This window comes from Psammomys obesus, unplaced genomic scaffold (genome assembly GCF_907164565.1).
Source record: "Psammomys obesus unplaced genomic scaffold, mPsaObe1.curated_primary_1811, whole genome shotgun sequence".
NCBI lineage: Eukaryota > Metazoa > Chordata > Mammalia > Rodentia > Muridae > Psammomys > Psammomys obesus.
Window position 1 is genome coordinate 5,735,120 of NW_026590859.1, and position 25,422 is coordinate 5,760,541.

At 41.8% G+C, this 25,422-nt stretch overlaps 1 protein-coding gene across 1 annotated transcript in view; it reads right to left on the reverse strand.

The window, feature by feature from the left end:
• Ush2a (usherin) overlaps window positions 1–25,422 on the reverse strand; it is a 665,632-nt gene that overhangs the window by 213,976 nt on the left and 426,234 nt on the right. Inside the window, exons 38-39 of the mRNA XM_055609194.1 lie at window positions 8,852–9,002; window positions 8,150–8,292 (exon numbers count right to left, since the gene is read on the reverse strand). Of these exons, the coding sequence (XP_055465169.1) occupies window positions 8,150–8,292; window positions 8,852–9,002 (294 nt within the window). The remainder of the gene's footprint in view (window positions 1–8,149; window positions 8,293–8,851; window positions 9,003–25,422) is intronic.

Consider the following 25,422-nt stretch of genomic DNA (forward strand, 5'->3'; position numbering starts at 1 on the left):
GGATAATCTGGTTTTTGGTTTTTGTTTTAAGAGAACAAAAATACTTTTAAAGAAACTTTTGAGAACATTCCAGAGATAGCATAAATTAAATGCCAGGATAAACAGATTTTTACTGTCAAGGGCTCTGAAATAGAATAGACTCTCAGTAAAGATGAGCCCACAGCACTAAGCCCACAGCAACTGTGATTAAAAAGTACTTATTTCTTAAACTAAATGTAAGAAAAGCTAGAAAAGGATGGATTTCTTGTCACTTCCACGTGTGGTTTTTGTCTGAAGGATATAAGGAATATTGCAACTGGAGACTAAATTTGCAAGAGCAGCCTGCTTTAATGTGCTCAGGGGATTCTGGGGAAACTGAGGCCAGGTGGCTACATTCTTTTTCATCAATCCTTCATTTTTAAAGAAATTTTTTGTTGTTCACATAGTGTGAATAAATCCATTCAATGTTAAGATTATAAAATAAGAATAAATAAATTATAAGAAGATACTTTCCCCTACTAATTTTAGAAATGAAAACAACCGATGTAATGATCTGTGCCATGGAAAACAAGGCTTACAGGGACAAAGATGCTGAGCCCTTCATTCTTGAGACCAGAGATTTATGGAACTTCTGTGACTACAGAGATGCCTCAGCAGCTAAGACCACCCGAATTTGATTCCCGGAACTCACATGGAAGCTCACATCCAGGTGCAATGCCCGTTCCAAGCTATCCAACACCCTTTCTGGCCTCCACAGGCACCAGCATGCACAAGGTACATCGACACACATGAAGCAAATTCCCACACACATAAAGAGAATGGGCCTTTTGCCCTAAGATTCGTTTTGTCTATAAACAGACAAGCATGTAACCATGTAAAAGTGTAAAACAGGGCAGCACCCAGTCCTTAATATTCAGAGCATTCAGGGACGAAAGCTGGAGCAGTAGGAACAAAATGACCACGTGGCACACCTGAAGTTTATAGTTCATATTTCTTCATTAATAAAAACACTATTACTGACATTAGCACCATTGCTAAAATTTCTTCCAGGGGGGGAAGTCCAAACAACGCCTAACCCTCCTCCTAGGATCCCAACAACAAATGAAGGCACAGTTCTGCCAAAACTCACTCCAGGGAGCAATGAATTTATTGGGCTTCCCTACAAGGCAAAGGTGAGGGGTTACTCACGGGAGTGTACGCGCTCTTCCCACACCAGGCTGGACAGACAGGGCCAGACAAGGCTTCCCATAGCGGCAGAGAGTGTGCCTCCCCTCCTTAGCTTCCCACAGCCTCCATACTGTAGCACCTCCTCCAGGCCACTCATAATTAAGCCAGACTTGCTTACACTCGGTTGGATCCTCAGCTGAGGGTCTTCTGAATCCCTCGCCTGCCCCTACCTTCAGGAATCGGTGGAACAGGCAAGAAGCCTAGCTAGGAGAACACCTTTGAAATGGGGCACAACTGAGCTCCCCATAATGGCAGTTACTTGGCTTGGGACGATCATTCACAAGCACGCTCAACTCACATTTAAAACATTTCCACTTTCCTCTGCATCGATCTCTCGTAAGGATACCGGTTAAGGCTTCACATTCTAGAATACACTAATTACGAAAAAGGTTTGCTGTGCGATATTAATTTTTAAATTTAGGCACCCCCGAGAACACACACTTACATAATAAATGCTTTGAGGCATCTTCTTCCAGATGATCTCCATCAGTTAGTTGAATACCACACTGCTGTTTCCCTTCCCTTCCCTCTCAATGGACTCAGGGTTCGAGTCTAGCTTGCCAGGGTTAAAACAGGGAAAGGATTTTCCATTTGGCTTTCTCTCCCTGCACAGTCTCCGCATCCACTTTTAAATAGTACAAGGTTTGCTTTGGAGCCTCTGCCGCTAAAACATTCTGTTACGTGGCAGGGAGGTCACCGTGGAGGCAGCCAGAGTTCTGTCTCTGGCCAGGATGCAGACTACATGTCTTCTCCCCACTTCACCTCTTGTTCTCCTCCTTCTCCCACAGACACCCTGAAAGCCCCTCCTCAGTGCTCAGGTTGGGGGTCACTTTATTTTTTTCTTCCTTCTAGATCAGTTGCCAGGAAAGCAAATTTGAAATATATTAAGGAAACACCAAATATACACGATCCCTACTTATTCTGCTTCTGTCATGTACGATTTCCCAGCACCTTGATTTGCAGGAATTGCCTTTAACCCATAGATGGCTCAGCTGAATGGACTCCTCACTGTCTTTTGTGGTTTACACTTGCTCGTCAGCAGAAGCCTCCAGGGAAGAATGGCATGTTTTTCACATTCCTTATGGGTACTTCTTAGTCTCTCTCTCTGTCTTTGTTTCGATCTCTGTCTCTTTCTGTCTCTGTCTCTCTCTTTCTCTCTCTCTCTCTCTCTCTGTGTGTGTGTATATGCATTCCTGTGCACACAAACAGCATTTGTTTGGTTGAGGTTTCATGAATTTTAATCAATGCAGAAGCCCCTTGCGGGTGGCATCATTGCCTAGGCTGTATTAAAATGTTAGCTAGTGTGGGGTTGGAATAATAATGGCTCATATATTTGAATGTATACCAGAGAGTGGCACTGTCTGGAAGGATTACTAAGAATAGGGAGTTGGAGAAAGCATGTGTTATGGAGGTGGACTATGAGTTTTAAAAGCCCATGCCAGACCCAGATTCTCTGTCTGCTGCCTGCAGATCAAGAGGAAGCTTTTCTTACTACTCCAGATTCAAGTGAGTGGCCATGCTCCCTGCCATGATAATAGACTAATCCTCTGAAACTATACACAAGACCCAAATCAAATGCTTTCCCCTCGCAAATGAGAGTTGCCTTGGTAATGGTGTCTCTTCACAGCAATAGAACACTGGCCAAGACAGAAGTTGGTACCTGGGTCTGGGTTATTGCTGAGATGGGCCTGAACATGCTGTTTGTTGAAGGAATGTGGGAGAGTTTGAGATCTTAGACTAGAAAAGCAAGGGGACATCTTAATGGGCCATCTTAGTAGGAACACTGAAGACAGGGCTGAGAGTGATCTGGACTGTTAGGGCCCCAGTTCAAGAAGTTTTTGAGGGGAAGATTAGTAAATGGCCTAGAGACCATTCTTATGATATATCCATAAAGAATGTGGCTGTTTTTTGTCCTCATCCTAAAAATTTGCCTGAGGCTAGATTGAGTTGTGATTCAATGGCATCGAAGGAGATTTTAGGACAGCCTAGTTTTTACTGTGTCACGTGGTTATTAGTGGTCACTCTTATTCAGATCTATAATGAAAAGGCGCAGGTTGGACAAAGCAAAATACAAAGTGTATGGTTTGTGGAGAAAAGGAGCACCAGGAAGTGTAATGAACTCAGTCGAGTGCTCAAGGAGATAAAAAGTTCAAAGTAAAGCTTGATGCTAAATGGAATGAAGGGAATAGTGAACTCAGGGTAAGACCCCATCTAGCTAAGCTTCCAACTTGTGAAGAGGAATTAAAGAAAAGCTTACGAACTGAAGGAAATTATCAAAACACAAAGCTGATACAAATGTAAAAATGTAATTGAACAAGGAGGCCCAATTCCAGCCCCATCAAAGTAGAGCTTGGTAGCTTTGGCCGTGTTGTTCTAGCTTTAGAGTCACAAGAAAGCGGTTCTGAAATCTCCCTCCAAGACTAAGGAAAGCCACTGAGGCCAGGCATGTGTCAGGGTGTACATGCATGGAAGCCCAGAGAAGCCATTGTGTGAAATTGTGAAGGTGAAGCAGTGTGGGAAGCCCCAAGATACTGGAGATGCCAGAGTCAAGGGATACCTAGGAAGAAGGGTGTTAAAAGGGAAAAAAAGAAGTGCTGACAGGGAGTAGAACCAGTCCAAAGGAGAGAAGTGTGCTGCAGTCAACAAAGCTGAAAGGAATCAGAGATCCGAAGAGCGCTTTGACACCAGACATGGAGATGCAGAGTTTGGAGTTTGCTTCCTAGTTTTCAGTGTTGCTTTGGACCAGTGTTTCCTCATTATGTTCCTTTTCCCCCTCTTGGAATAGTAGTGCATCTTTTGTGCCACTGTATGTTGCACGTACGTGGTCTCCTCTTTGATTTTACAGGGAGTTATAGTTACACTGGAGTTAGAGTTCCTGCCCCACATTCGCCCAACAATGGACTGTGGCCCAGAAGTGTAAGATAAATAAAACTTTCCCTTACCTAAGTTGCTTTTGGTCATTATCTTCATCAGAGAAAAAGAGGGAAACTAAAATACCCTGTTCATACAATTATAAAAGTACAAAAAAAAAATCCTAGGTTTGATTAAATTATCACCAAAGTATGCTAATAGCTCCTAAATATCATAGTATATGTATCCCACTGAAGACAAGTTCATGAATAATTATCTAAAGCAAGATAACAAATAGAAAAAAAAATCTGTGTGAATCCTCAGAATGAACTGTTCGGATTCCAAAGTGTTATTTAATAATAGCTCTTAGATTTATGCTTAAAAATATAAATGTCTGTTGTGAGGGTCTGAAGAGACGGCTCAGCCACTAAGGGTACCTACAGGCTATTCGTTCAGTGAACTTCAGTTCAGTTCCCAGTACTCATATTGGTTGGTTTCTAGCTGCTTGTAACGCCAGCTCCAGGAGAGATGCTGTGCCATGTGGCATGTGTCCTCACTTGCAAATATTCCCCTACACATGCATGCATAATTAGAAATGAATCTTTAAAGTTATGTAAGTTTGAAATCTCAAGTTTGGGGAAATGGTCAAATTCTTATAATATCTGATCATTAAATCATTTGTTTGGGGTTTTGTTTTGAGGTCAGCCATGGCTTTTAGGAACTTTTTAGCAATTTCAGTTTCATTAGTTGACCATTCATTGCTTGTGTATGAATGCAATTTTGACAAACTGACTTTAAAACCCACCTAAACATTTCAATCTAAATATAAATGTTTCAGTCTCCTTACCTGGAAAAACCTTTATTAAAAACAGATCATCTGACTCTTCCTGGTCTAGAGTTTCTCTAAGGCAAAGAACGTAGATTTGCCATGGGGCTGGATTTTAGTGGGAGGAGCCCATCTATTAGCATATGTAAACTGAAGTTCACGGAGCCCTGCCCCTAACTACAATTTTCACATTCGTATACTGTACACAGACAGCAGTCAATGTGCAGGATCTGTAGAACAGCCGTGGACTCAGGAGGCTGCGTTGTACAAGGCTTAGGAGATGTCACCATTTTGGGTTGGAGGGATAGTCGACTTAGTAAGCACAAGGACCCGAGATCGGTCCTCAGATCCCACCTTAACACAATCTAGATGTGATGCCTGGTGCCTATAATCCCAGTTCCAGGGAGGCAGGGACAGGCGGAGGCACCCGGCCACCACGTCTGCAACACACACACTAGAAAATGTTCTCAGCTGCTAGGTGGCTTCGTGCCACTGACCATGCTAAGTATCATCATCCGAGTCTGCTGTAACCACTACATGGTTTTGCAGGCTCTGGACCTGTCTGCTTGCTACCACGAGGACATCAAAAAAAATCCAAATGCTGTTTGTGTTTATTGGGCTGCCACTGCTTGAGTGCCACAGTGACTAAGTTGGCTGTAACAAACATCTTTTATTGACACATGTTTAACAGGATTTAAACTATTCATAGGAGGGGTGCATTGTTTTTGCTTGGCATCTTCACCCTCGATTTTTAAAAAAATGCATAGAACTGGATATTGGTGCCACACTGATGTAAATGACAAATAATTTGAAAGAATGCATTAAAACGTGTAGACATTTATGCAGCTTTTCTACAGGAGAACGTCTCTTTACACCCTAGAACTGGCTTCTCTGGTTGAAGCTCACTTATGCCTGTTTCCTCTCCCTCTCTCTCTGTCTCTGTCTCTCTTTCTTTCTGGTTTTCATAGCCCAGCCAGTTTTGATGGATATCACTGCCTCAAAATGCCAGGTGAAAAACACGGCCATGGGTGTCCCAATCATACAACGAGTAGTTTCCTGTCTGACTGAGGAAAGAGGCTCCTGGTGATGGCAGGGAATTCGACATGACTTCTCTGTTTCATCCTGTAAGGCGACATGGGAAAATTCTCCAGTGATAACTACCGGGGTTGAAGTGCGACTCTGGCATGGCTCTGTCAGCATTGGCAGCTTTATAAGCCACGCGCTGTAGCCCTGACAGAAAAACTCCTCATGCCCCGTGCCAATCACTCAGCCTTTGTCAACTCAATTGCACAGCCTTTGAGAGATGGCATCCGTCTCTACTGGCAGCCAAAATATATTGTATACTGTCACCATGCCCCAGGGCGGAGTGTATACTGGAAACACGTACTAGGAAGGTCCATGTGGCCACCTTCCACTCTTTGCTAATGTGTGTGGCTTAGTGTGTGCCAAGCGAGGGAAGGGACATCTCATTCATCTCATGGCAAGGGCTTAAACAGAAAGTATGGTTGGTCTTTTGAGTTGATAACTGTTAGATAATCAGATATTACTTGTTCTTAAGGAGAGTGAAGACTGAGGCATTCGCCCTACATGTTAGCAAGATGGCGGAGGCTCTGCATCAAAAACTCTAACCACATCTGTCTATAAGAAAAGCAACATAATAAGAGGGCCACATGCAGCATTTTGACTGTTTTTTATAGTACTCTCCTACCTGTGGACAGCACAGCATAACCACCATTCAGGAAGGACTGTGACCACATTGCTGCCAAGGAGACACCAAAAAAAAAAAAAAAAAAGGAAATTTCTTCTCCCTTCTACCTACTTGGTACTCAATTGAGCCATCACCTCAGCACTGGATTGGACAGTTATTTTTAGCTTATTTTTATTGAGTGCCATCAAGCATGCTATTTTTTTTAAAAAGGAGATTAGACATCTATCTTCATTTTTAAAAATGTCTCTCCAAAAAAAAAAAAATCTATTTTGAATGTGAGCTTTCCAGCCCATAAACTCGATCGAACACCACAGTGACCATGGTGACCAGGGAGTCTGATTTCCCAAGCCATACTCTACCTAAAGGTTGCACATCAATGGTTCCTGAATTTTGGACATTATTTCCCATCTGCACCTGTAATATTTGGAGTGGCATCCTGGGATGGGAAACATTTGACAAACCCTTATAAATTGTCTAACTTGATCCTGGGAGTAATTAAGTATTGGAAGCAATGGAGAAAGTGTTGCTATTGTTCATGTCAACATTTAAAAAATACTGTAAACTTTAAAGAGGAAACATTCTTTTCATTCAGACACATTTTATGTCTTATCACTAAGTACTTAAAGTCATTACGGATGTTACAAAAATAATCTACTTAATACAAAACTTGTTTCGTTTTAACTATTAGTATACCTTTGTATTGGTGTCTAGCTTTTCCGAAGGTCAGTCCTGCTCTTGTTGGCTATAAAACCAGAATGGCAAATGTGCACTGAGCAACAGCTGAGAAGCCTGTGATTAAAGACTTGACAGGGTTAACCTCCAAACCTCATTTTTTTCAAAATAGTGTCTTCCTTCACTGAGTAGTTTGATTTTGTTTCCAACTTTACTAAAAACAACAAAATACCTGTCTTAATATATTTGCATTTGTAGATGTAGTTAATGTAAAACCAAACATTATATCCATGTGTTCATTTCCTAAATGTAACTAATCCTAATTTCATTTTCAATGAGAAAACAACAATGACAAAGAATTCTTTGTTAGTTGAACAAGGCAGACGTTAGCCTCTGTTGCCCACCAATCCTCAAGCTCTTCCTGTCTACCCTGGAGGCTGTATTTGGTGCCTATGTCAAATTAGGATGGTGCCCACTTCCAGTACTGAGTGTATGGGTCTCCTACTGCTCTCAGGATGCAACCCCACATTTTATCTCTGCCTGTCCTCCGGAAGCTCTCCACGGCATGTCACACTTGGCGGAGGTGCAGAAGACCACAGCCTTTCTTTTTTTCTTCTATATCCTGAATGACAGACTACTGCCATACTATAATTGACTGTGATATTTCCTTCGTTCTGTCTATGGGTGCAAACCTCCATCCTTCCGGGTCCCCACTTTTCTTTCTTCGATAGGGACTGACCACCACTCCTCTCTCTTACCCTGGTGGAGACATTGCCATTCTATAACAAGACATTTGGAGGGGTTTACTTCCTTGTTTTTCAAACCACAAGGCAGCTAAAGACTCCTTCTGTGGGTGATGTTTCACTTTGTGTAGTTGGCAGACTTACTGTCCTCTGCAGTCGTGAGTGGAGTCCAAGCACTGTAAGCACTGCCAAAGCCATTGGTGGCAACCGACCGAAACTCATACACCGTGAACGGCTGGAGGCCTCTCACTTCATAGCTTAATGATGGAGAAGGATCAGGAAATAATCTATGTGGGAAAGAAAGGACCATTAGGAGGGTTTCGACATTGAAATAAATAAAACAAAGAGATAAAAAAATCAGTATTCAGGCATACCAACGTGGATTTAAGTGCTATTATTTTAGGCCATCACATTATAGCTACATCAGAATAAACAGGCGTTGGGAGAGAACTTGTTCTCCTATGTTACTGAAGACATAAATTCTGGTTGCAAGGACAATGTGTACTCTGAGGACATTGTAGGGCAGTCCAAGTTCTTCACAGTTTGGCCCACTTTACAAGTTTCAGGTCTATTCCAGTGTGTGACACTTGTATTGATGTAAAGCTTAAGAATGTAAGAAATTTTTGCCTTCCATGCTATAAAAACAAACATTTTTTTTGCAAAGCAAATTTATACCCACTAAATCATTTGTTCATGTTTTACTCTGTTTGAACTTTTAAAAGAAACCCAAATTATAACAAATAATACCCGACCTATTCTTTAGCTCTCATTTTTGTGAGGACATTTTAAAAACGTGGACATTGTATAAGACAGCCCAAACAAAGAGGCACTAACTAGAATGCTCACTCTAGAAGGCCGTGGGTGGCGAGGCCAGGCCTCATCTGGAGCTGGTATCTGGGAGTGCCCGGAGCGTTGTTGCGAGCTGGTGTAGACCAGACAACCTGAAGACTGGTTGGAGTGGCAGATGCAAGCCTGGGAGACAGCAGGCCATCTGGAGCTGTCGGGAAACACAGATGAATTAGAGCAGAGAAAACTGTGGGGGACATATGCTGGGTGGAGTGGAAATGTTCCGCACACTGGAAAACTGTTCCTCAGGATCAACAGCGACGCTAAACACGGTCCATTTAATTTAACATTTTCGTTCCTGAAGCGTTGTACTTCCTCCCTGTTCATCTCCACCATGACATCAGCACTTCAGGTGTAAAAAGCCAGCCTGAGAGCTTCAGGATGAAAGAAGAAGAGCCCATCCGCAGATGTACTTCTGTTTATATTGAGAGCAGAGAGGAAATTTGGTGCAGCAAGCTTGGGAGTGCCTTTAATTTAACCCTTTTCTAACCAGACTGGATGTTGAAGCCAGCTGGGACACAATCCTGCTCATGTCACCTGTGGTCCCCTTAAGTGTACCTTCCCTTCTGAAGGATGAGGAGTTTGCTAATGTGCTTCTCTGTAATGATGACTGACACACTCCAGGTCTTGAGTTTTCCCACGAAAGTACGAAAACTAAACTCTTTCCTTATTGTGTTTTCACAGTCGGCAAGCCTTTCACACTGCCCTGTCCTTGCTTAAACATGGCTAACTATCACCAGTCAAGAGAATTCACTGGAAGGTTCCTGTGAGGCACAGCAGTGAGTAAAAATAAGGCCTTTTCTATTAAAAAAATCGACAGGACTATTATGCTTACATAATTTTCCCAACAACGAGAATTTGCACGAATCAATCATATCATTTGCTGCAAAACTTGTCAGAAACTGAAAAGCAGATTAAACAAGGCTCTAGGCTTAAGGAAGCTCATCCAATGACGATGAGCCTATGTTTTCTTATCTTCAATTCAGGGATATTTCTTCTCAACAGGTACCAAAATCATAGTACATATCAACAAAGCACCTTACTTTGGGTTCTAGGAATCATCATCACTGTCATCACTACATTTGAGCTAAACTTCCCTTAACATAATTTAATCACTGCCATATTATTTACTAATTCATATTATTTAATGTTATTTACTAACACTGTAGTAATATAATAATGTTATTACTATAATGAAAACAAATAAAGTATCAGGGTGCACTTTCAACACACATACACATATATATGTATGTTTTTTTTTTTCTCTTTGTAAAATATGTAGATTTTATGTGCTTTGCAGCGTGGAAGTCCCTGCCTGAGAACATGAGACTAATGAATGGGCAGTGAGGAGACGGGAAGAATTAGATTACATGTTTCATCAATCTTCAGTAAGGGCTTTGGGTTCATCAATAATTCATTCACTTGTTCAATACACATTTATGGAGGCTCTTCTCTGTGTTAAGTAGTGTTCTTCCCATGGAGGCAAAGCAGCTCCGAGTGGAACAGGCACCACCTCTATGGAGCTTATGTCTAAGTGGAGGGATTAGGTAATAAAAGATGTAGGAAGGGATACTAGATGGAGAATTGAACCCTAAAAAGAAAGCCTATAAAAGAGGAGGCCATTTTGTCTTTGGTATACAGGAGGGCTCCTGATTTTTTTGAGTTGATTTTGTATCCTGTCACTTTGCTGAAGGTGTTTATCAGCTGGAGGAGTTCTCTGGTTGAATTTTTGGGGTCGCTCATATATACTATCATATCATCTGCAAATAGTGACACTTTGACCTCTTCCTTTCCGATTTGTATCCCCTTGATCTCCTTTAGTTGTCTTATTGCTCTGGCTAGGACTTCAAGTACTATGTTGAAGAGGTATGGAGAGAGTGGGCAGCCTTGTCTTGTCCCTGATTTCAGTGGGATTGATTTAAGTTTCTCTCCATTGAGTTTGATGTTGGCTCTAGGCTTGCTGTATATTGCCTTTACTATGTTTAGATATGTGCCTTGTACCTCTGATCTCTCCAAGCCCTCCTGTATACCAAAGACAAAAGGGCTGAGAAAGAAATTAGGGAAACAACACCCTTCACAATAGCCACTAATAACATAAAGTACCTTGGGGTGACACTAACCAAGCAAGTGAAAGATCTGTTTGAGAAAAACTTCAAGTCTCTGAAGAAAGAAATTGAAGAAGATATCAGAAGATGGAAAGATCTCCCGTGCTCATGGATTGGTAGGATTAACATTATGAAAATGGCCATCCTGCCAAAAGCAATCTACAGATTCAATGCAATTCCCATCAAAATACCAACTCAATTCTTTACAGACCTTGAAAAAAATATTCTCAGCTTCATATGGAGAAACAAAAAACCCAGAATCTCCAAAACAATCCTGTACAACAACAGATCATCTGGAGGTATCTCCATCTCCAATCTCAAGTTGTACTACAGAGCAATAGTAATAAAAACTGCATGGTATTGGCATAAAAACAGAAAGGAGGATCATTGGAACCGCATAGAAAACCCAGAAATAAACCCACACACCTATGAATACTCGATTTTTGATAAAGAAGCCAAAACCATTCAATGGAAAAAAGACAGCATCTTCAACAAATGGTGCTGGTCCAACTGGATGTCTACATGCAGAAAATGAAAATAGATCCATATTTATCACCCTGCACAAAACTAAAGTCCAAGTGGATCAAAGACCTCAATATAAAACCAGATACTCTAAATCTGTTAGAAGAAAAAGTAGGGAACAGCCTAGAACTCATTGGCACAGGAGACAACTTCCTGAACAGAACACCAACAGCACAGGCTCTAAGAGCAACAATCAATAAATGGGACCTCATGAAACTGAAAAGCTTCTGTAAAGGAAAGGACACCATCATCAAAACAAAACGACTGCCTACAGATTGGGAAAGAATCTTCACTAACCCTTTATCTGACAGAGGACTCATATCCAGTATATACAAAGAACTAAAGAAGCTGAAAAGCAGCAAACCAAGTAATCCAATTAAAAAATGGGAAACAGAGTTAAACAGAGAATTCTTGACAGAGGAATATCGAATGGCAGAGAAACACTTAAAGAAATGCTCAACCTCATTGGCCATCAGGGAAATGCAAATCAAAACGACCCTGAGATTTCACCTTACACCCATCAGAATGGCCAAGATGAAAAACTCAAGGGACAACACATGCTGGAGAGGTTGTGGAGAAAGGGGAACCCTCCTCCACTGCTGGTGGAAATGTAAACTGGTACAACCACTCTGGAAATCTATCTGGTGCTTTCTCAGACAATTAGAAATAGTGCTTCCTCAAGACCCAGCTATACCACTGCTAGGTATATACCCAAACTTTGCTCAGGTACACAAAAGGGATACTTGCTCAACCATGTTCATAGCAGCTTTATTTGTAATAGCCAGAACCTGGAAACAACCCAGATGTCCATCAACGGAGGAATGGGTACAGAAATTGTGGTATTTTTACACAATGGAATACTACTCAGCAATCAAAAAGGAGGAAATCATGAAATTTGCAGGCAAATGGTGGGATCTAGAAAAGATCATTCTGAGTGAAATATCCCAGAAGGAGAAAGACAAACATGGTATATACTCACTTATATTGACCTATAAGATATGATAAACATAATGAAATCTATATACCTAAAAAAGATAATCAAGAGAGTGGACATGGGGTAAGATGATCAATCCTCATTTTGAAAAACAGACGGGATGTGCATTGAATGTATGACAGGAGTCTACTGATCGCATCTGAAAGACTCTAACTAGCAGTGTTTTCAAAGCAGATACAAAGACTCATGACCAAACCTTCGGCAGAGTACAGGGAATCATAAGAAAGAAAGGGAGTTAGTCTGATGAGGAAAGGATAGGAGCCCCACAAGGACCAAATATATCTGGGCACAGGGTCTTTTCTGAGACTGACATTCAACCAAGGACCATGTATGGATATAACCAAGAACCTCTGCTCAGATGTAGACTGTGGTAGCTCAGTAACCAATTGGTTTCCCATAGTGAGGGGAACAAGGACTATTTCTAACAGGAACTCAATGACTGGCTTTTTGACCTCCCCAACCGCCAAGGGAGGAGCAGTCCTGTTAGGCCACAGAGGAGGGCTTTGCAGCCAGTCCTGAAGATATTTTATAAAACAGGATCGGATGAATGGGGAAGAGGTCCCCCCTATCAGTGGACTTGGAAAGGGGCACGGTGGAGATGAGGAAGGAAGGGTGGGATTGGGAGGGAATGAGGGAGCGGGATACTGCTGGGATACAGAGTTAATAAAATGTAACTGATAAGAAAAAAATAAAATTAATAAAAAAAAGAGGAGGCCAATGAAGTGACCTGATGCCCTGAGCTTGATCCCCATAGCCTTGTGGAGAAGAATCCACTCCTGTGAGCTGTCCTTTCACCTCCAGGATGTGGACCTCCTGCCACCCAATGAAGAAATAAATGTAAAGAAAACAACAGTGTGCGACACAAATGTACATTGGCGCACAATGGAACATGCAACTTTACTTGCTTGAAAATGTTGTAGATAGGTAGGAAGCTAACAGGAAGGACGTATAATCAGGTGACCTCTGTGACCTTAGGGGAATGTGAGAGGTGACCACGAGAATGGCTGTGATGAGCAGTGTAGCCACAGAACAGAAGGGAGCCACAGGGCAGGGGAGGCTCTGACTGCATTAACAGAGTAGTAGAAAGGCCTGTGTGGTCAGAGCAGAGGGCAGAAAGTAGACAAGGACTTCCTCCTGAGTTATGTTCAAAGTCCTGCGGGGGGGGGGGTGTTAGGATCACCTCCCAAATGGGACAAAGTGTGTTTGGTAAAGAGAATGGAACAGTATGATTAAAAACTTAGAAGTACCACTATGTGGGGATGTGGATAGGGGCCATGAGTAGAGACAGACACCATTGTTGAGCTAAGCCTGGCACAAGGTGACAATGGCTTTCATTTCAGCAGTCATGATGATCGTGAAGAGATATTCTGCTATCCAGCCAGGGGCATGTTGTCAGTAGAATATAAGGAAGTCAAGGACATGGCTACTGTTTTCAGCCCGGACAAGTGAGTGACTGGTAACCTCGTTCCTGAGCTGAGGGGCACCAAGGGGCACAGGTAAGGAGGTGACGCAGATCTGTGTCTTACCCATGAAATGCATCATGTGTGTACTGCGTGGTACTTTCCTAGTAGAGAGATAAAGAAAGACATTTCAGATATCTAGGTAGAGATTATGGATCCATGGATATATGTCTTTTAAAGGCTGAGATTTGTGAAATGAGCTAGAGACTGAGAGCAGAGCAGATGAGTACAGAAGAGTGTATCATGTGGACCCAGGAAGCTACCCATCATTTAGGTTCAGGAAGTGGGAAAAAAACTAAGAGAAGGTGCCAAGGAAGCAAAGTTTACCAAAGAAGAGGAGGGCTGGTGATCGATGCCAAGTGTGCCGAGAAACGCTGCGTTTGGTGACCAGACATTTTCGGGGGCACTGTCAGGGGGAGACGCAGCGCAGAAAGCTCATGCATGACACACTGCTGAGAGAAGGTTGAGAGAGAATGGAGGTGAGGCATGAACAGACACAGCCAGCGAGCTTTGGCAACTGTTTTGAGAGAGTTCACTCTAATGGGAAGTAGAGCATAGGACAGCAAGTAGTGCAATTCCCGATGTCTTGGTGAGACCTGTGAATGATTTGGAAGCATGGCCTCACATGGGCCCATGTGATGGCTAAATTCTCCACCTGACAGAATTAGAGTCTTCTAGAGGGTGGGCTCTAGGTACGTGTAGGGGCAGTTATTTTGATTAGATTGATGACATGGGAGAACCCCTTGTAGGTAGGCCATTCCCTCAACAGGGATCTTAGACTATACAAAAGGGACTAAGCTGAGAGTTAGCACACAGTCATTGCTATCTACTTCTTGGCTGTAGATGAGATATGAACAGCAGTTTCATGCTTTTGCTGCCTTGACTTCTCACCATGATGGACTGCGCCTTGAACCGCGAGCCAAACTACACCCTCACTCCCTTAAGTGACATTTGTCAGGATATTTTCTCACGGCGATAGGAAAGGAGACCAGGCTTGATTAGTGCAAGGGTACACTAGAAGATTGTGTGTGTGTGTGTGTGTGTGTGTGTGTGGACGGGGGGAGGTAGATAGTAACACAGGAGAAGAAAGAATAATCGACAGAGCAGAGCTCTTGGAGGAGACAGAAAGACAAGCTAGCGTACATGTCCATGAGTGGACAGCCCAGGCTGGGTTGAGGAATAGAGCGGGGACACCCTCCCTCATGGTGGCTGCACACACTGGCGGGCAGGGAAGGAGGTAAACTGTGAAGAGTAAATGGCAAGGGCCGCCCTCCCCGGTGGAGTTCCTTTCCCACACATGTTGCTTTTTGCTTTTGATCAAGTCAAAGGCAAAGGTTTCTGGAAATAGCAAAGTGTGAAGGTGCATTTGCTGCAATAGAGGAAGAGGAAGTCAAGAGGGCGGATGGAGGAAGTAGAAAGGAGGTGGTGAGGGGCCATTCTTTCTGAGACATCAGCTGAGGAGGAAGGTCAGCTGCACTTTCTCTGCCTCTCTGAGATAGCAGGCTTTCACCTCAGCATCTGGCTCCTAAGTCTTTATTGGTGAAACTGAATGATTGAGATTTTGTTAAAAACAACCTGCACTGGCTCTCTGGAGAAAGAGGAAGCTGAAAGAAGTTCATTCTCTCCATGAAAGCATGGTGTGCCGAGGAAACACAGTGGCAGGGCTGATGAAGACACACAGTTCACAAGAACTTCCAATCTTTGGTTAGAAGGACAAGGACATTCATTGCTAAGGACTTTTGACCTGAAATTTGTTCTGTGACCACAAATAGTTTATACCACTTTTTCGTGCTTGATACATATTCTTTAGCAAGTGTATTCTTTTTAACAAGTGTATATGTATAAAACGAGTGCTATAAAACAGGCAGATATTAAAAGTTAAGATACATTCCTGGTGTACCCTAAAATCACAACCCTTACTTATCATTTGTATCCAATTCTCCTATCTTGAGGAATATCCCATTAACCGAATTTTGAAGGAATATTTGTTTGAAGTCATCAGTTTTAGCATGAATACTAAAAGTCCTCCGTGCATGAAAACTACAATACTTTGAGGTTTAGAAAGAAGTGCCCCAAAGGGTCCTCCATTACCTAGAAGTGTCACCTAGTCTCATCTGAGTGACTAGGGAACAACACACTCATCAATTCTCTCTTACTTCAATTATACAGAACTGCAGCACGTGTGCCAAGAAATGGCCCTCTTCTGTGATTTCTGCACGACCCTCCCTCCCAAAAGCCTTCTTTCTTTCTGCTTAGCCCCTTTTATCCTGGGCCCATTTCCTCAGAGGCTCCTTTGTATGAAAGCAATAACTGGAGCCAGTCATAACTCCAGGCCTGCTTTCTAACAGGAGTGCCTTGCATCTCTCTGCTTGATATATCTTCCCCAGGATGCCATGTTGCTCAAAAAGCTTCTCTCCAGTTTCATATGACCCTCATGGGGCAAACACGCTACAGACAGCCTCCTGAATCAACACATCCTGCCCAGTAAATACTGATTCTACATGGCAATAGGATAAAACAGCTACCCCCAGCTATAAATCCACAGGAAGGGAGTTTTTAATAAAATTTCAAATTCAACCTTCTTTCGAAGGCAAAAAAAAAAAAAAAAAAAAAAAGAGAAAACAGCACACCATAAATAAACCACATACCGATTGAGTCAAGATGGTATAATTTTGAATACATGATTATATTAAACTTTAAAAATAATAGACTTTTGGACCTTGCCTTTAACGAAATTCAGCCACACACACACCCTCCCATTCAAAGAAGACAGGTGACACACGCCCTCAAGCCTTGTTCCTTATACGTGTGTAGAACCTGGGGGGGTGGGGCGGGGCTGGATCTACACGGCAAATGTAGAAACGGTTTCTTCTTCTCCATGAGGGTGATGGCTAAGTCTGTCAGAACTAAAGGGAGACGGTATAAGGAAAAAAAAGAATTCTCCACATCTTCTTTATATGTCAGATTTTTATTCCAGGCTTCTCAAAATCTCTCTCTGACTCTCTGTCTCTCTTTCTGTCTGTCTGTCTCTCTCTCTCTGTGTATTCAAATGATATATTAAGGCCACAAAGGAACCTATGTTAATTTGCATTAACATGCTTGACTATACTTGAGTCATCAAACATGAGCAACCAGGCTGGTATTCACCAGGAAGCTTTCTTCCTACTGCCTAGGAATGCACTGTGCGTGCTATCAGAAGAGAAAAATAATCACCAGTATTACTCAGATGTGACCTTTGGGAGGTACAATAAAGACTGCCTTGCCAAGACATGCCCATTGATGCAAAAGTGAGAGAAATGTCATGGGAGTGACCAGGGCCACCCATTTCCCGACTGGATTTAAGGCCTCCTCCACAAGTTGAAACACACCTGGCCAAGAGTCTGTGGCTTGGCAGGCCGTAGCTCTAGTGGATAACCCACTAAGATTATTATACAGCAAATGGAAACAGGAACCGTTTTAAACTGACTCCCAATGAATTACTGCTATACCCATGGTTCACTGTCCCCCCTCAACCTTCAATACAGAAATGTAAAACATGCATAATCTCAAGCCAGACAAAATCCCAGCAGGGAGAGGGGAGGTGAACATGAAGTCCCACCCCTAGCAAAGGAACTCTGGCAATGGACAGCTGACCACAGGGGAGTCCGTTTTCTTTAAGGCATGCTCACTGGCAAGCCAACCTCTGGTGGAAGGCCACACACCCAAGAGTTTGTTGGCAGCGACAACCTTACCTGATGGGTTTAGAGATGTGACATTAAATTCTATTCTGCGTTAAGGTCCTGCTGGGGGTGGAGAAGGCAGAAAATGTGCAAGGAAAGATATAGTTCCCAGCCTTCTCTGTGACAGGTAGGGAATTCCAGCATTCTAGGCTGCCCTGGGCCACGCCATGGCATTCTAAGGACCGTGGATCATTTAGGCACTGCCAAGGGCACGCTGGAGTGGTTCATCTAAGGTTAGTCAGGGTCTCCACCTCGTTCCAGTTCAGGCTCCATCTTCCTGGGCTCATTGCACTCAGATTTCATGCTGGTTCTGCCAAGATTCTGACTCTAGTCTCTACATCTCACTCTACAGATTAGAGGAATTTTTAAAAATGAAGTAATTTTTTTCTGTTGACATAAGAGAAAACCATGGCCTTTTGTCCGTATGTGCTCCTGTTACAGGGCTGGGTAACCTGGCATTTGTTCAAAGCCACGGCCAACACACCTCCCCCTCACATTCTCAAACAGAGAAGCAAGGATGTCTAAATTCTAGTTTCCTGAATGGAAAATTAAAGTTCAGACACATAAACTAAGTCATTGAGTCATGAACAAATTGAAACAGAAGGCAAGACTCGATTTCCAGTCACGGAACCATATGTCATTTAAAAAGATATTAATTATGGGCAATGTGCAGATGTGCTAACAAATGGACAGTCAACCTTGAGCCCAAGGATGTGTAAACAGAGCAGCACTGAGCAGTAGCAAGTACATCAGAACAGATTTCATGGCCACATGTAGCCCGGAAGACCTAAAGCTTTGAAAGCATCCTATGTACCGGCTCTTCAACATAACTCTCTCCAATCCCCAGAATTATGCTCTAAAATTGTAAACGCCTCTTTTTTGTAGTATAGGTGGAGAGGCCAAGGCTAACAGGAGTTAAATCACAAAGCTTGTTATTGTGGAGCAAGACTGTAGGGCTTCCAGCTTGAGGGCACCACTCTAATTTTGCTTCATTAAGCACCCTGTGACAGAAAGTGCTTCATAATACAGAACAAGGACTACACATATTCAATAAATATAAGATGCTGCCATTTACAACAATGAAAAATTCACCTTCAATGAAGGTTGAAGTTTTTTGTTCAAATCAGATTATTTTTATAAAAAAGAATGACTTACTTTTACTGTTTGTGTCTTGAATTGTTGTCTGTCTGTCTGTGTACCACATGGGTGCCAAACTCACTGAGGCCCGAAGAGGGTGTTAGATCCCTTGGAACTGGAGATACATGTTATTTGAGTCACCATGTAGGTGATAAAAACCAAACATAGGTCATCTGTAAAAGCAACCAGTGCTCTTAACTACTGAGCCATCTCCCGTGCCTTAAATCATATCCGTAGACAGTATTTCTTGCCTTCATCTTATTTCATTACCCTGGCAGTGTTCTGCCTCCTTACCATTCCCTAGGAAGCTTACCTTATACCAGCAAGCATCTCAGGGACTCTTGAAGTTTGGAAAGGTTCGCATGGAAGTAATATCAAGCCTAGTCAGAAGTTCCAGGGGAGTGCATTCCGGTTACCATGCTATGTCTCAGGCTCCCTTCCCACATGTGTAGAAACCAAAATTGGAAAAGGATGCACCACATATATGAAGTTCAAAACCAGTAAGCAACAGCCCATGTTTTCACATGTTTCTTCTTTGTTTTAAAGACTCAAAGGCCTCCATCCAACCCTGCTGAATCTTAACTCAAGTCTGGCCATCCCCTTGTTCCAGAATATTCCAGAGAAGCAGTAAGAAAGGCTGCCTGACCGCAGATGTTATACTCTTGTCTCTTTTTAAAATGATGCTAAGCATGAGTCAACACTAACAGTTTAGTCCCATAAAGCTAAACAGAACTTCAGTCTTTTTCTGTGTTAGATGTAATAGAAAACCTTAAAATGACCAATCAAATGAAAAGAAATTATCCATAAATAAACTAGTTAAAGGTACTCATTGTTAACTGTTGATGATTTCCTATGGAAAATATGTAATATATGCTATATTAAGCATAGAAGAGGAGTACATATTATTTAGTGAGCTTTGTTTACTTTTATTATATATGATGAGAACTCACTATGCTTTAAGTATTTTTAAATATGAGACCAGTAAGCTGATAGGTATTTCTGGTTTCTATATAATAATCGTACCACCAAACGAGGAAAATACACCTTACTACCAAAGACTAAGTCAGTGACACTGTTATTTCATTAGCAAACACACACAAGGTCATATTCCTATTTTAATAGCAAATTCCCTTTCCATCCTAAGCAAAGTAAAATCAAGCCTAAGCAAGTAAATGTGCAAAAATTTCTGCAGATCCAGGCTTACCCATCAATAACGCGCCAAAGCTCAATCCTAAAGCAAAAGCTCAAGACGGCCTGCAGCCCTGAGGGGAGAAGACTCCAAGCTCCAAAATCTCATCAAATATTGTTTTTCTCAGTGAAAACTGAACAAAATTCAGAGTTTGATAGAGTTTGAATTTATTGAGTTGTGGTCATTAACGAGATGGACAATGTAAATGATAGGTCTAGATGCCCTTTCTTGTTCATTGATAAAGGCACAGACACATGGAAGTGCCCACTCTAACACTGGTTATCTTTGTAGGCCAAGTTCTAGACTAACACCTCCTCTGCCTTGCACTCTCGTGAGAGCTCTGTGTGGGGCCAATGAGATGACTCAGTGGATAGAGGACCTTGCCACCAAGACTGATGACATGAGTTCAATCCCAGGACCAACAAGAGAGAAAAAGAAAAGTGATTTCTAAAAGTTGTTCTCTGACTTCCATGTCCATATACACTTACAAATAAATACATAAACCTACAAATATACATCTTTGAAAGTTCTATGTGTGCAGTAGGTTGGATTAGGAAAGGGAACTTCGTAAGATTAAGGGAGAATGCATACCCAGATGAATCTAGCAGCTGCCTCCAAATTCAAGGTCTTGTTTTTTTTTTTTTTTTTTTTTTATTCTATGAAGTCTTAAGAGACAGAGGACTTCCTCCTCAGTGCGTTAAAGCACCTGGCACAAGCATGAAGGCCTGAGTTCAATTCCAAGCACCCACGCACAAAGCTGGGCACGGTGGCCTGAGCCTGTAACCCTAGAATGTGGGAGGTGAGCAGATCTATTGGGGCTGCCTGGCCATCCGCCTGGCTTCAGGTGCAGAGACAGACCCTGTCACAAGGGAATAAGGAGAGCACAAAAGGACACTAGATACCTTCCTCCAGCCTCTATGTGTGTAAGAGCATATGTAGGTGGGCATATCCCATGCATGCAGACATCCACAGAGACACACACACAAATACACGCACTCAGACAGACACTCAGACAGATACACATGTCAATACACACACAAATAAACCTAACAGTAGCTCTGTTGATGAAGAAAGTATATGCTTATAAGAATTTTATTTAAAAAAAAAAGCACATTTATGATCTCAGTGACAGGATGAACATTAGAGCATATTCATGAATAAAACCTGAAGTTGGTTCAACACTTGCATTCAGTTTCTGATTTGCTGGGATTATATCTCCAGCAACATTTCACAGCTCTGAGAGTACAGCCTCAAAATTACCACAAATTAGCACGCATTATCTGTCAATGCTAGCATGGACACAATGGGCACGTCTCTCACCTGGCTCAAGTAATTGTTGTTTTGTGATATGTAGACAGGGTGCTGTATTCACTATGAATGGTTTAATTAGAATGGGAAGAAAACGAGGATGTCGCCAGTTACAGCACATAACAGAAATCCTTCAAAGAGACAGGGCAGAGGTGGCTCAGGCCACTAGGAGAAGACAACTCTCAGTGCCAGTTGCTATGGGTCGTTCTGTGGAAACAATCCACCTTCTCTGAGCACTCATTGGCTTAAGCAGCCCACTCCCTCTCTGCTATTTTTGTGATATGAAACTGAAAGTCTTGCTTCCAGTGATTCTAAGAGACAATTTAGTACATTTGTCAGCTGGGAAACATCAGACACATCGAAGATTCCTCCCTTCACTGGACGTTAAACCTGTGGATGACATACGGGCTTTTGAATTTCATTATACACACTATTTGTTCAGCTAGAGAGCAGAACTGTCACACTGTCAAACTAATTAGTGGCCCTGATGGGGGTGGCCAGAACACCCACGGGAATTGATTCCCTGTATCTCAAATCACCCAACCACAATTTTGTTCTTTTTCCTTAAAGACCTTTGCTAGATCCAGACACTGGACTTAAGTCTTTGGTTTTGATATGCGAATTCCTCTTGGTATTTCTAAACATCCACCTTAGTATTCCTATTATTTTAAATACTATGATTTTTAGCCAATTCATTTCTATGTAGAATTGCTACTTTTTATACTTGATTATCTGACTATTTGAGCACCTTTTGCTTAGAATCAATTGTTGGAAAAATAATTGAAAGCACATACAACAAAAATATTACTTGACTAATTCCATCCTGTTTTTAGTTTAGTTACTATTTATTTACTTGGGTTAAAACAATTCTCTGAAGAACTTAGTGTTAATGAAGTTAAAAAGGTTCATAAACAATTTTAACAAGTAGATGGAGGCTTGTGACCACATTACTTTCCTTAAAAAGGAGGCATTTAAAATATACTTAAATTTAAAAATTGTTTTAGATGATAAATTAGTTAAATTAAATTAAAAGAGGGGATTTAATTAATTGTGCTTTTAAAAATATACCTAACATGCAAGTAGCAAGGTAAGCCTGACTTAGATAGGGAAGCAAAGACACTACTGAGTTTTAGAATAACCCTTTTTATTGTACCATTGAGTCTGTGGGTTAGTGTAGAATCAAGGGCTTAGAATTAAGTTATTTTTAAACTTAAAAATATCCATTTAATGATTGAAGGATCAGAGGACTTGCTTTGAGAATCATAGTAATTTTTATTACTATTGCCCTGTAGTACAGCTGGAAGTCAGGTAGAGATACCTCCAGAAGTTCTTTTATTGCATAGAATTGTTTTAGCTACTCTTTTTTTTTTATTCAAAATAAAGTTGAGAATTGTTCTGTCAAGATCTGTAAAGAATTGTTCCGTTTTTTTGATGGAAATTGCATTGAATCTATAGATTGATTTTGGTAGGATGGCCATTTTTACTATGTTAATCCTGCCGATCCATGAGCATGGGAGATTGTTCCATCTTCTGATACCTTCTTCAATGTCTTTCTGCACAGACTTGCAGAAAGTTGTCAAGCAGGTCTTTCACTTGCTTGGTTACAGTCACACCAAGATAATTTATATTGTTTGTGGCTACTGTGATGGTTAGCTTGGTCTTCTTGTGGATACCCTAGTAAGGGAAGTGGGGGCTGTTTCTGACATGGACTCTGTTGCATGCTTTCTAATCACTTCTCGCTTGTGGAGCTGCCTTGCCAGGCCACTGTGGAAGAGGATGTGCTCAGTTCTGAGGTGATTTGAAGTGTTGGGGTGGTTGGTGGGGGCTTCCCTTTTCTTCGGGGTAAGGGAAGGAGGGAAGAGTGAAGGAGGGTATCAGGAGGAGAGGAGGATGGGGACTATGTTTGGGATTTAAAGTGAAAAATAAAGTTAAAAATTAAAAAAAGATTGAATCATGATAACTAAGACAATCATTATACCTAACATTCAAGTTCATATTAGGTTACTCAAGTAACAATAAGGTTTAAGTGCGAAGGATTCAGACCATATGCAGAATATCGCTTTCACCTGATTTTGTCCTCCTATCCCCATCTGTGCATATTTACTGGAATCTCCATTCCTAGGTGGTCACAAGGAATGGGGGCTGCCAGGTACTTAGGTACCAGAAGCTTCTTGAGCCTGTTTAGGGTCTACATGAAGAGATTTTAGACTACTCTCTAGTCTTTCTGACATGGAAGGTTGAGGGGAGCAGATAACTATGTCTGAGTAAGACACGCACACACCAGACCTCAAAACCACTGGTGTCTTGGTCTTGAAATTTCCAGCTCCAGGACCCTGAAAAACACCTTTAGGTTATCGATAAGCCATCCAGCCTGTGGCATTTTGTTACAGCAGCCGATTGTACAAGAGAGGCCTGGTTCCCCTCACAAGGTCATGACCTTCACATTCTTTCTTAGCTTAAAAACAACAGTGAGCAGGTGAAGACACAAAATGACTTCTAAGTGCTGATTTCAGCTCAAGGATCACAGAGCTGCAATCACATGTTAGAATAAAAAAATGACAAATTCTCAGGCTGAGCATGTTTTCAAGAAGGCGCAACACCCCGGGTTTGACTCCCGGCTTAACTGGCAGTTAATTGTATAAATAGGTGAACGTAAAGAAAATGTATATTTGGGGTAGTATGATAATTATTTCTAGCAATTTAGTCACATAATTCTTACCTTATATAGCATTGGTACAGACCACATATAGAATTAATACTAGATATTTTATCTCTTTTATGTTTAGATCCTTGGGGGAGTTTAGAAGTCTAAAACCAATGCATTCTTGCTAAAGTCCCTTCTTCAGTCTGTTTGAGAACTTCAGCCCAGCCACAAACCCTGATTGACCACGGTGTCCTGCCTGCAGGACATGCTAGTGCAATGGTAGCACAAAGCTTGAGGGAGCAACAAATATCCAGTTTGCCTTTAGAGACGGAACTCACATCTGACACTGCTTGGCTGACCAAGAATCAGAGTAGACAGGCCAGAGACCTAGGTAAAAAACAAATACCACTGCCACAACAATAAAATGATTCCCAATGACATCCTGTTATCCTCATAGATCAGTGCCATGCTCGGCCATCATCAGAGACACTTCTTCTTGCAGAAGACGGAAACAGATACAGAGACCCACAGCAGACAATGCACAGGGAGTGAGAGAGCTTGGAATACTCAGTCCTAAATGGGCTGTCTCCATCAAATCCCTTCACTTTGTGGAAGACATGATGGAGTGAGTGTGAGAGGCAGAGGGGATGGAGGACAGGCTCTCTAAGTCAACATGATCAGAACACACATGAACTCATAGAGCCTGAGGCAGCATGTGCAGGGCCTTCAGGGATCTACAGCAGGTCCTTTGTTAGGTATATTGTGGCTTTCAGTTTAGCATTTTCAGTGGATTCTTAAGTGTGAGAATGAGTGGGTTTCTGAATCTTGTACCTTCTCTTGGGCTCTTTTTCTTCTGTTTGTTTCGTCCAGTTCTGATGTGTTAGTTTTTTGAATCTTACTATATTTTATTATTATTCCATAGAAGTCTGTTTGCTTTCTAACAAGAAACACAAAGACGGTGGATCTGCATGGGAAGGGAGGTGGGAGCAGAAAGCCATAATTAGCATATATTATGTGAGAAAAATATCCATTTCAATAAAAGGGAGAAATTATAAATAAGTAAATGGCAAATTTCAAGAGAATTTGAATTGAAAACTTTTTCCCTTTAGATATGGTCTTTCTGTATAGTCTAGGTTGGTCTTAAAACTCTTTATATGCAGGTCACAGCCTCCTGAATACCGAGACTATAAGGATTTGCCTCCTCACTTGACTAAAAGAATTGTTTTCTATTACTACTCAAGCTTATTTACCACCATATATTAATCTTTCCCACTATAATGTTATGTGGTAGAGCACACCAGCATCACTTGGAAGAACATGGTACTAATCCCCAAGAATATTCCATTACATAGTGAAGCACTTACTAACCATATCACACAACTGGAAGGTTTAATTCTAGAGTCTTCTTTCTCTTTTTCTTTTTCTTTCTTTCTTTCTTTCTCTCTCTCCTTCCTTCCTTCCTTCCTTCCTTCCTTCCTTCCTTCCTTCCTTCC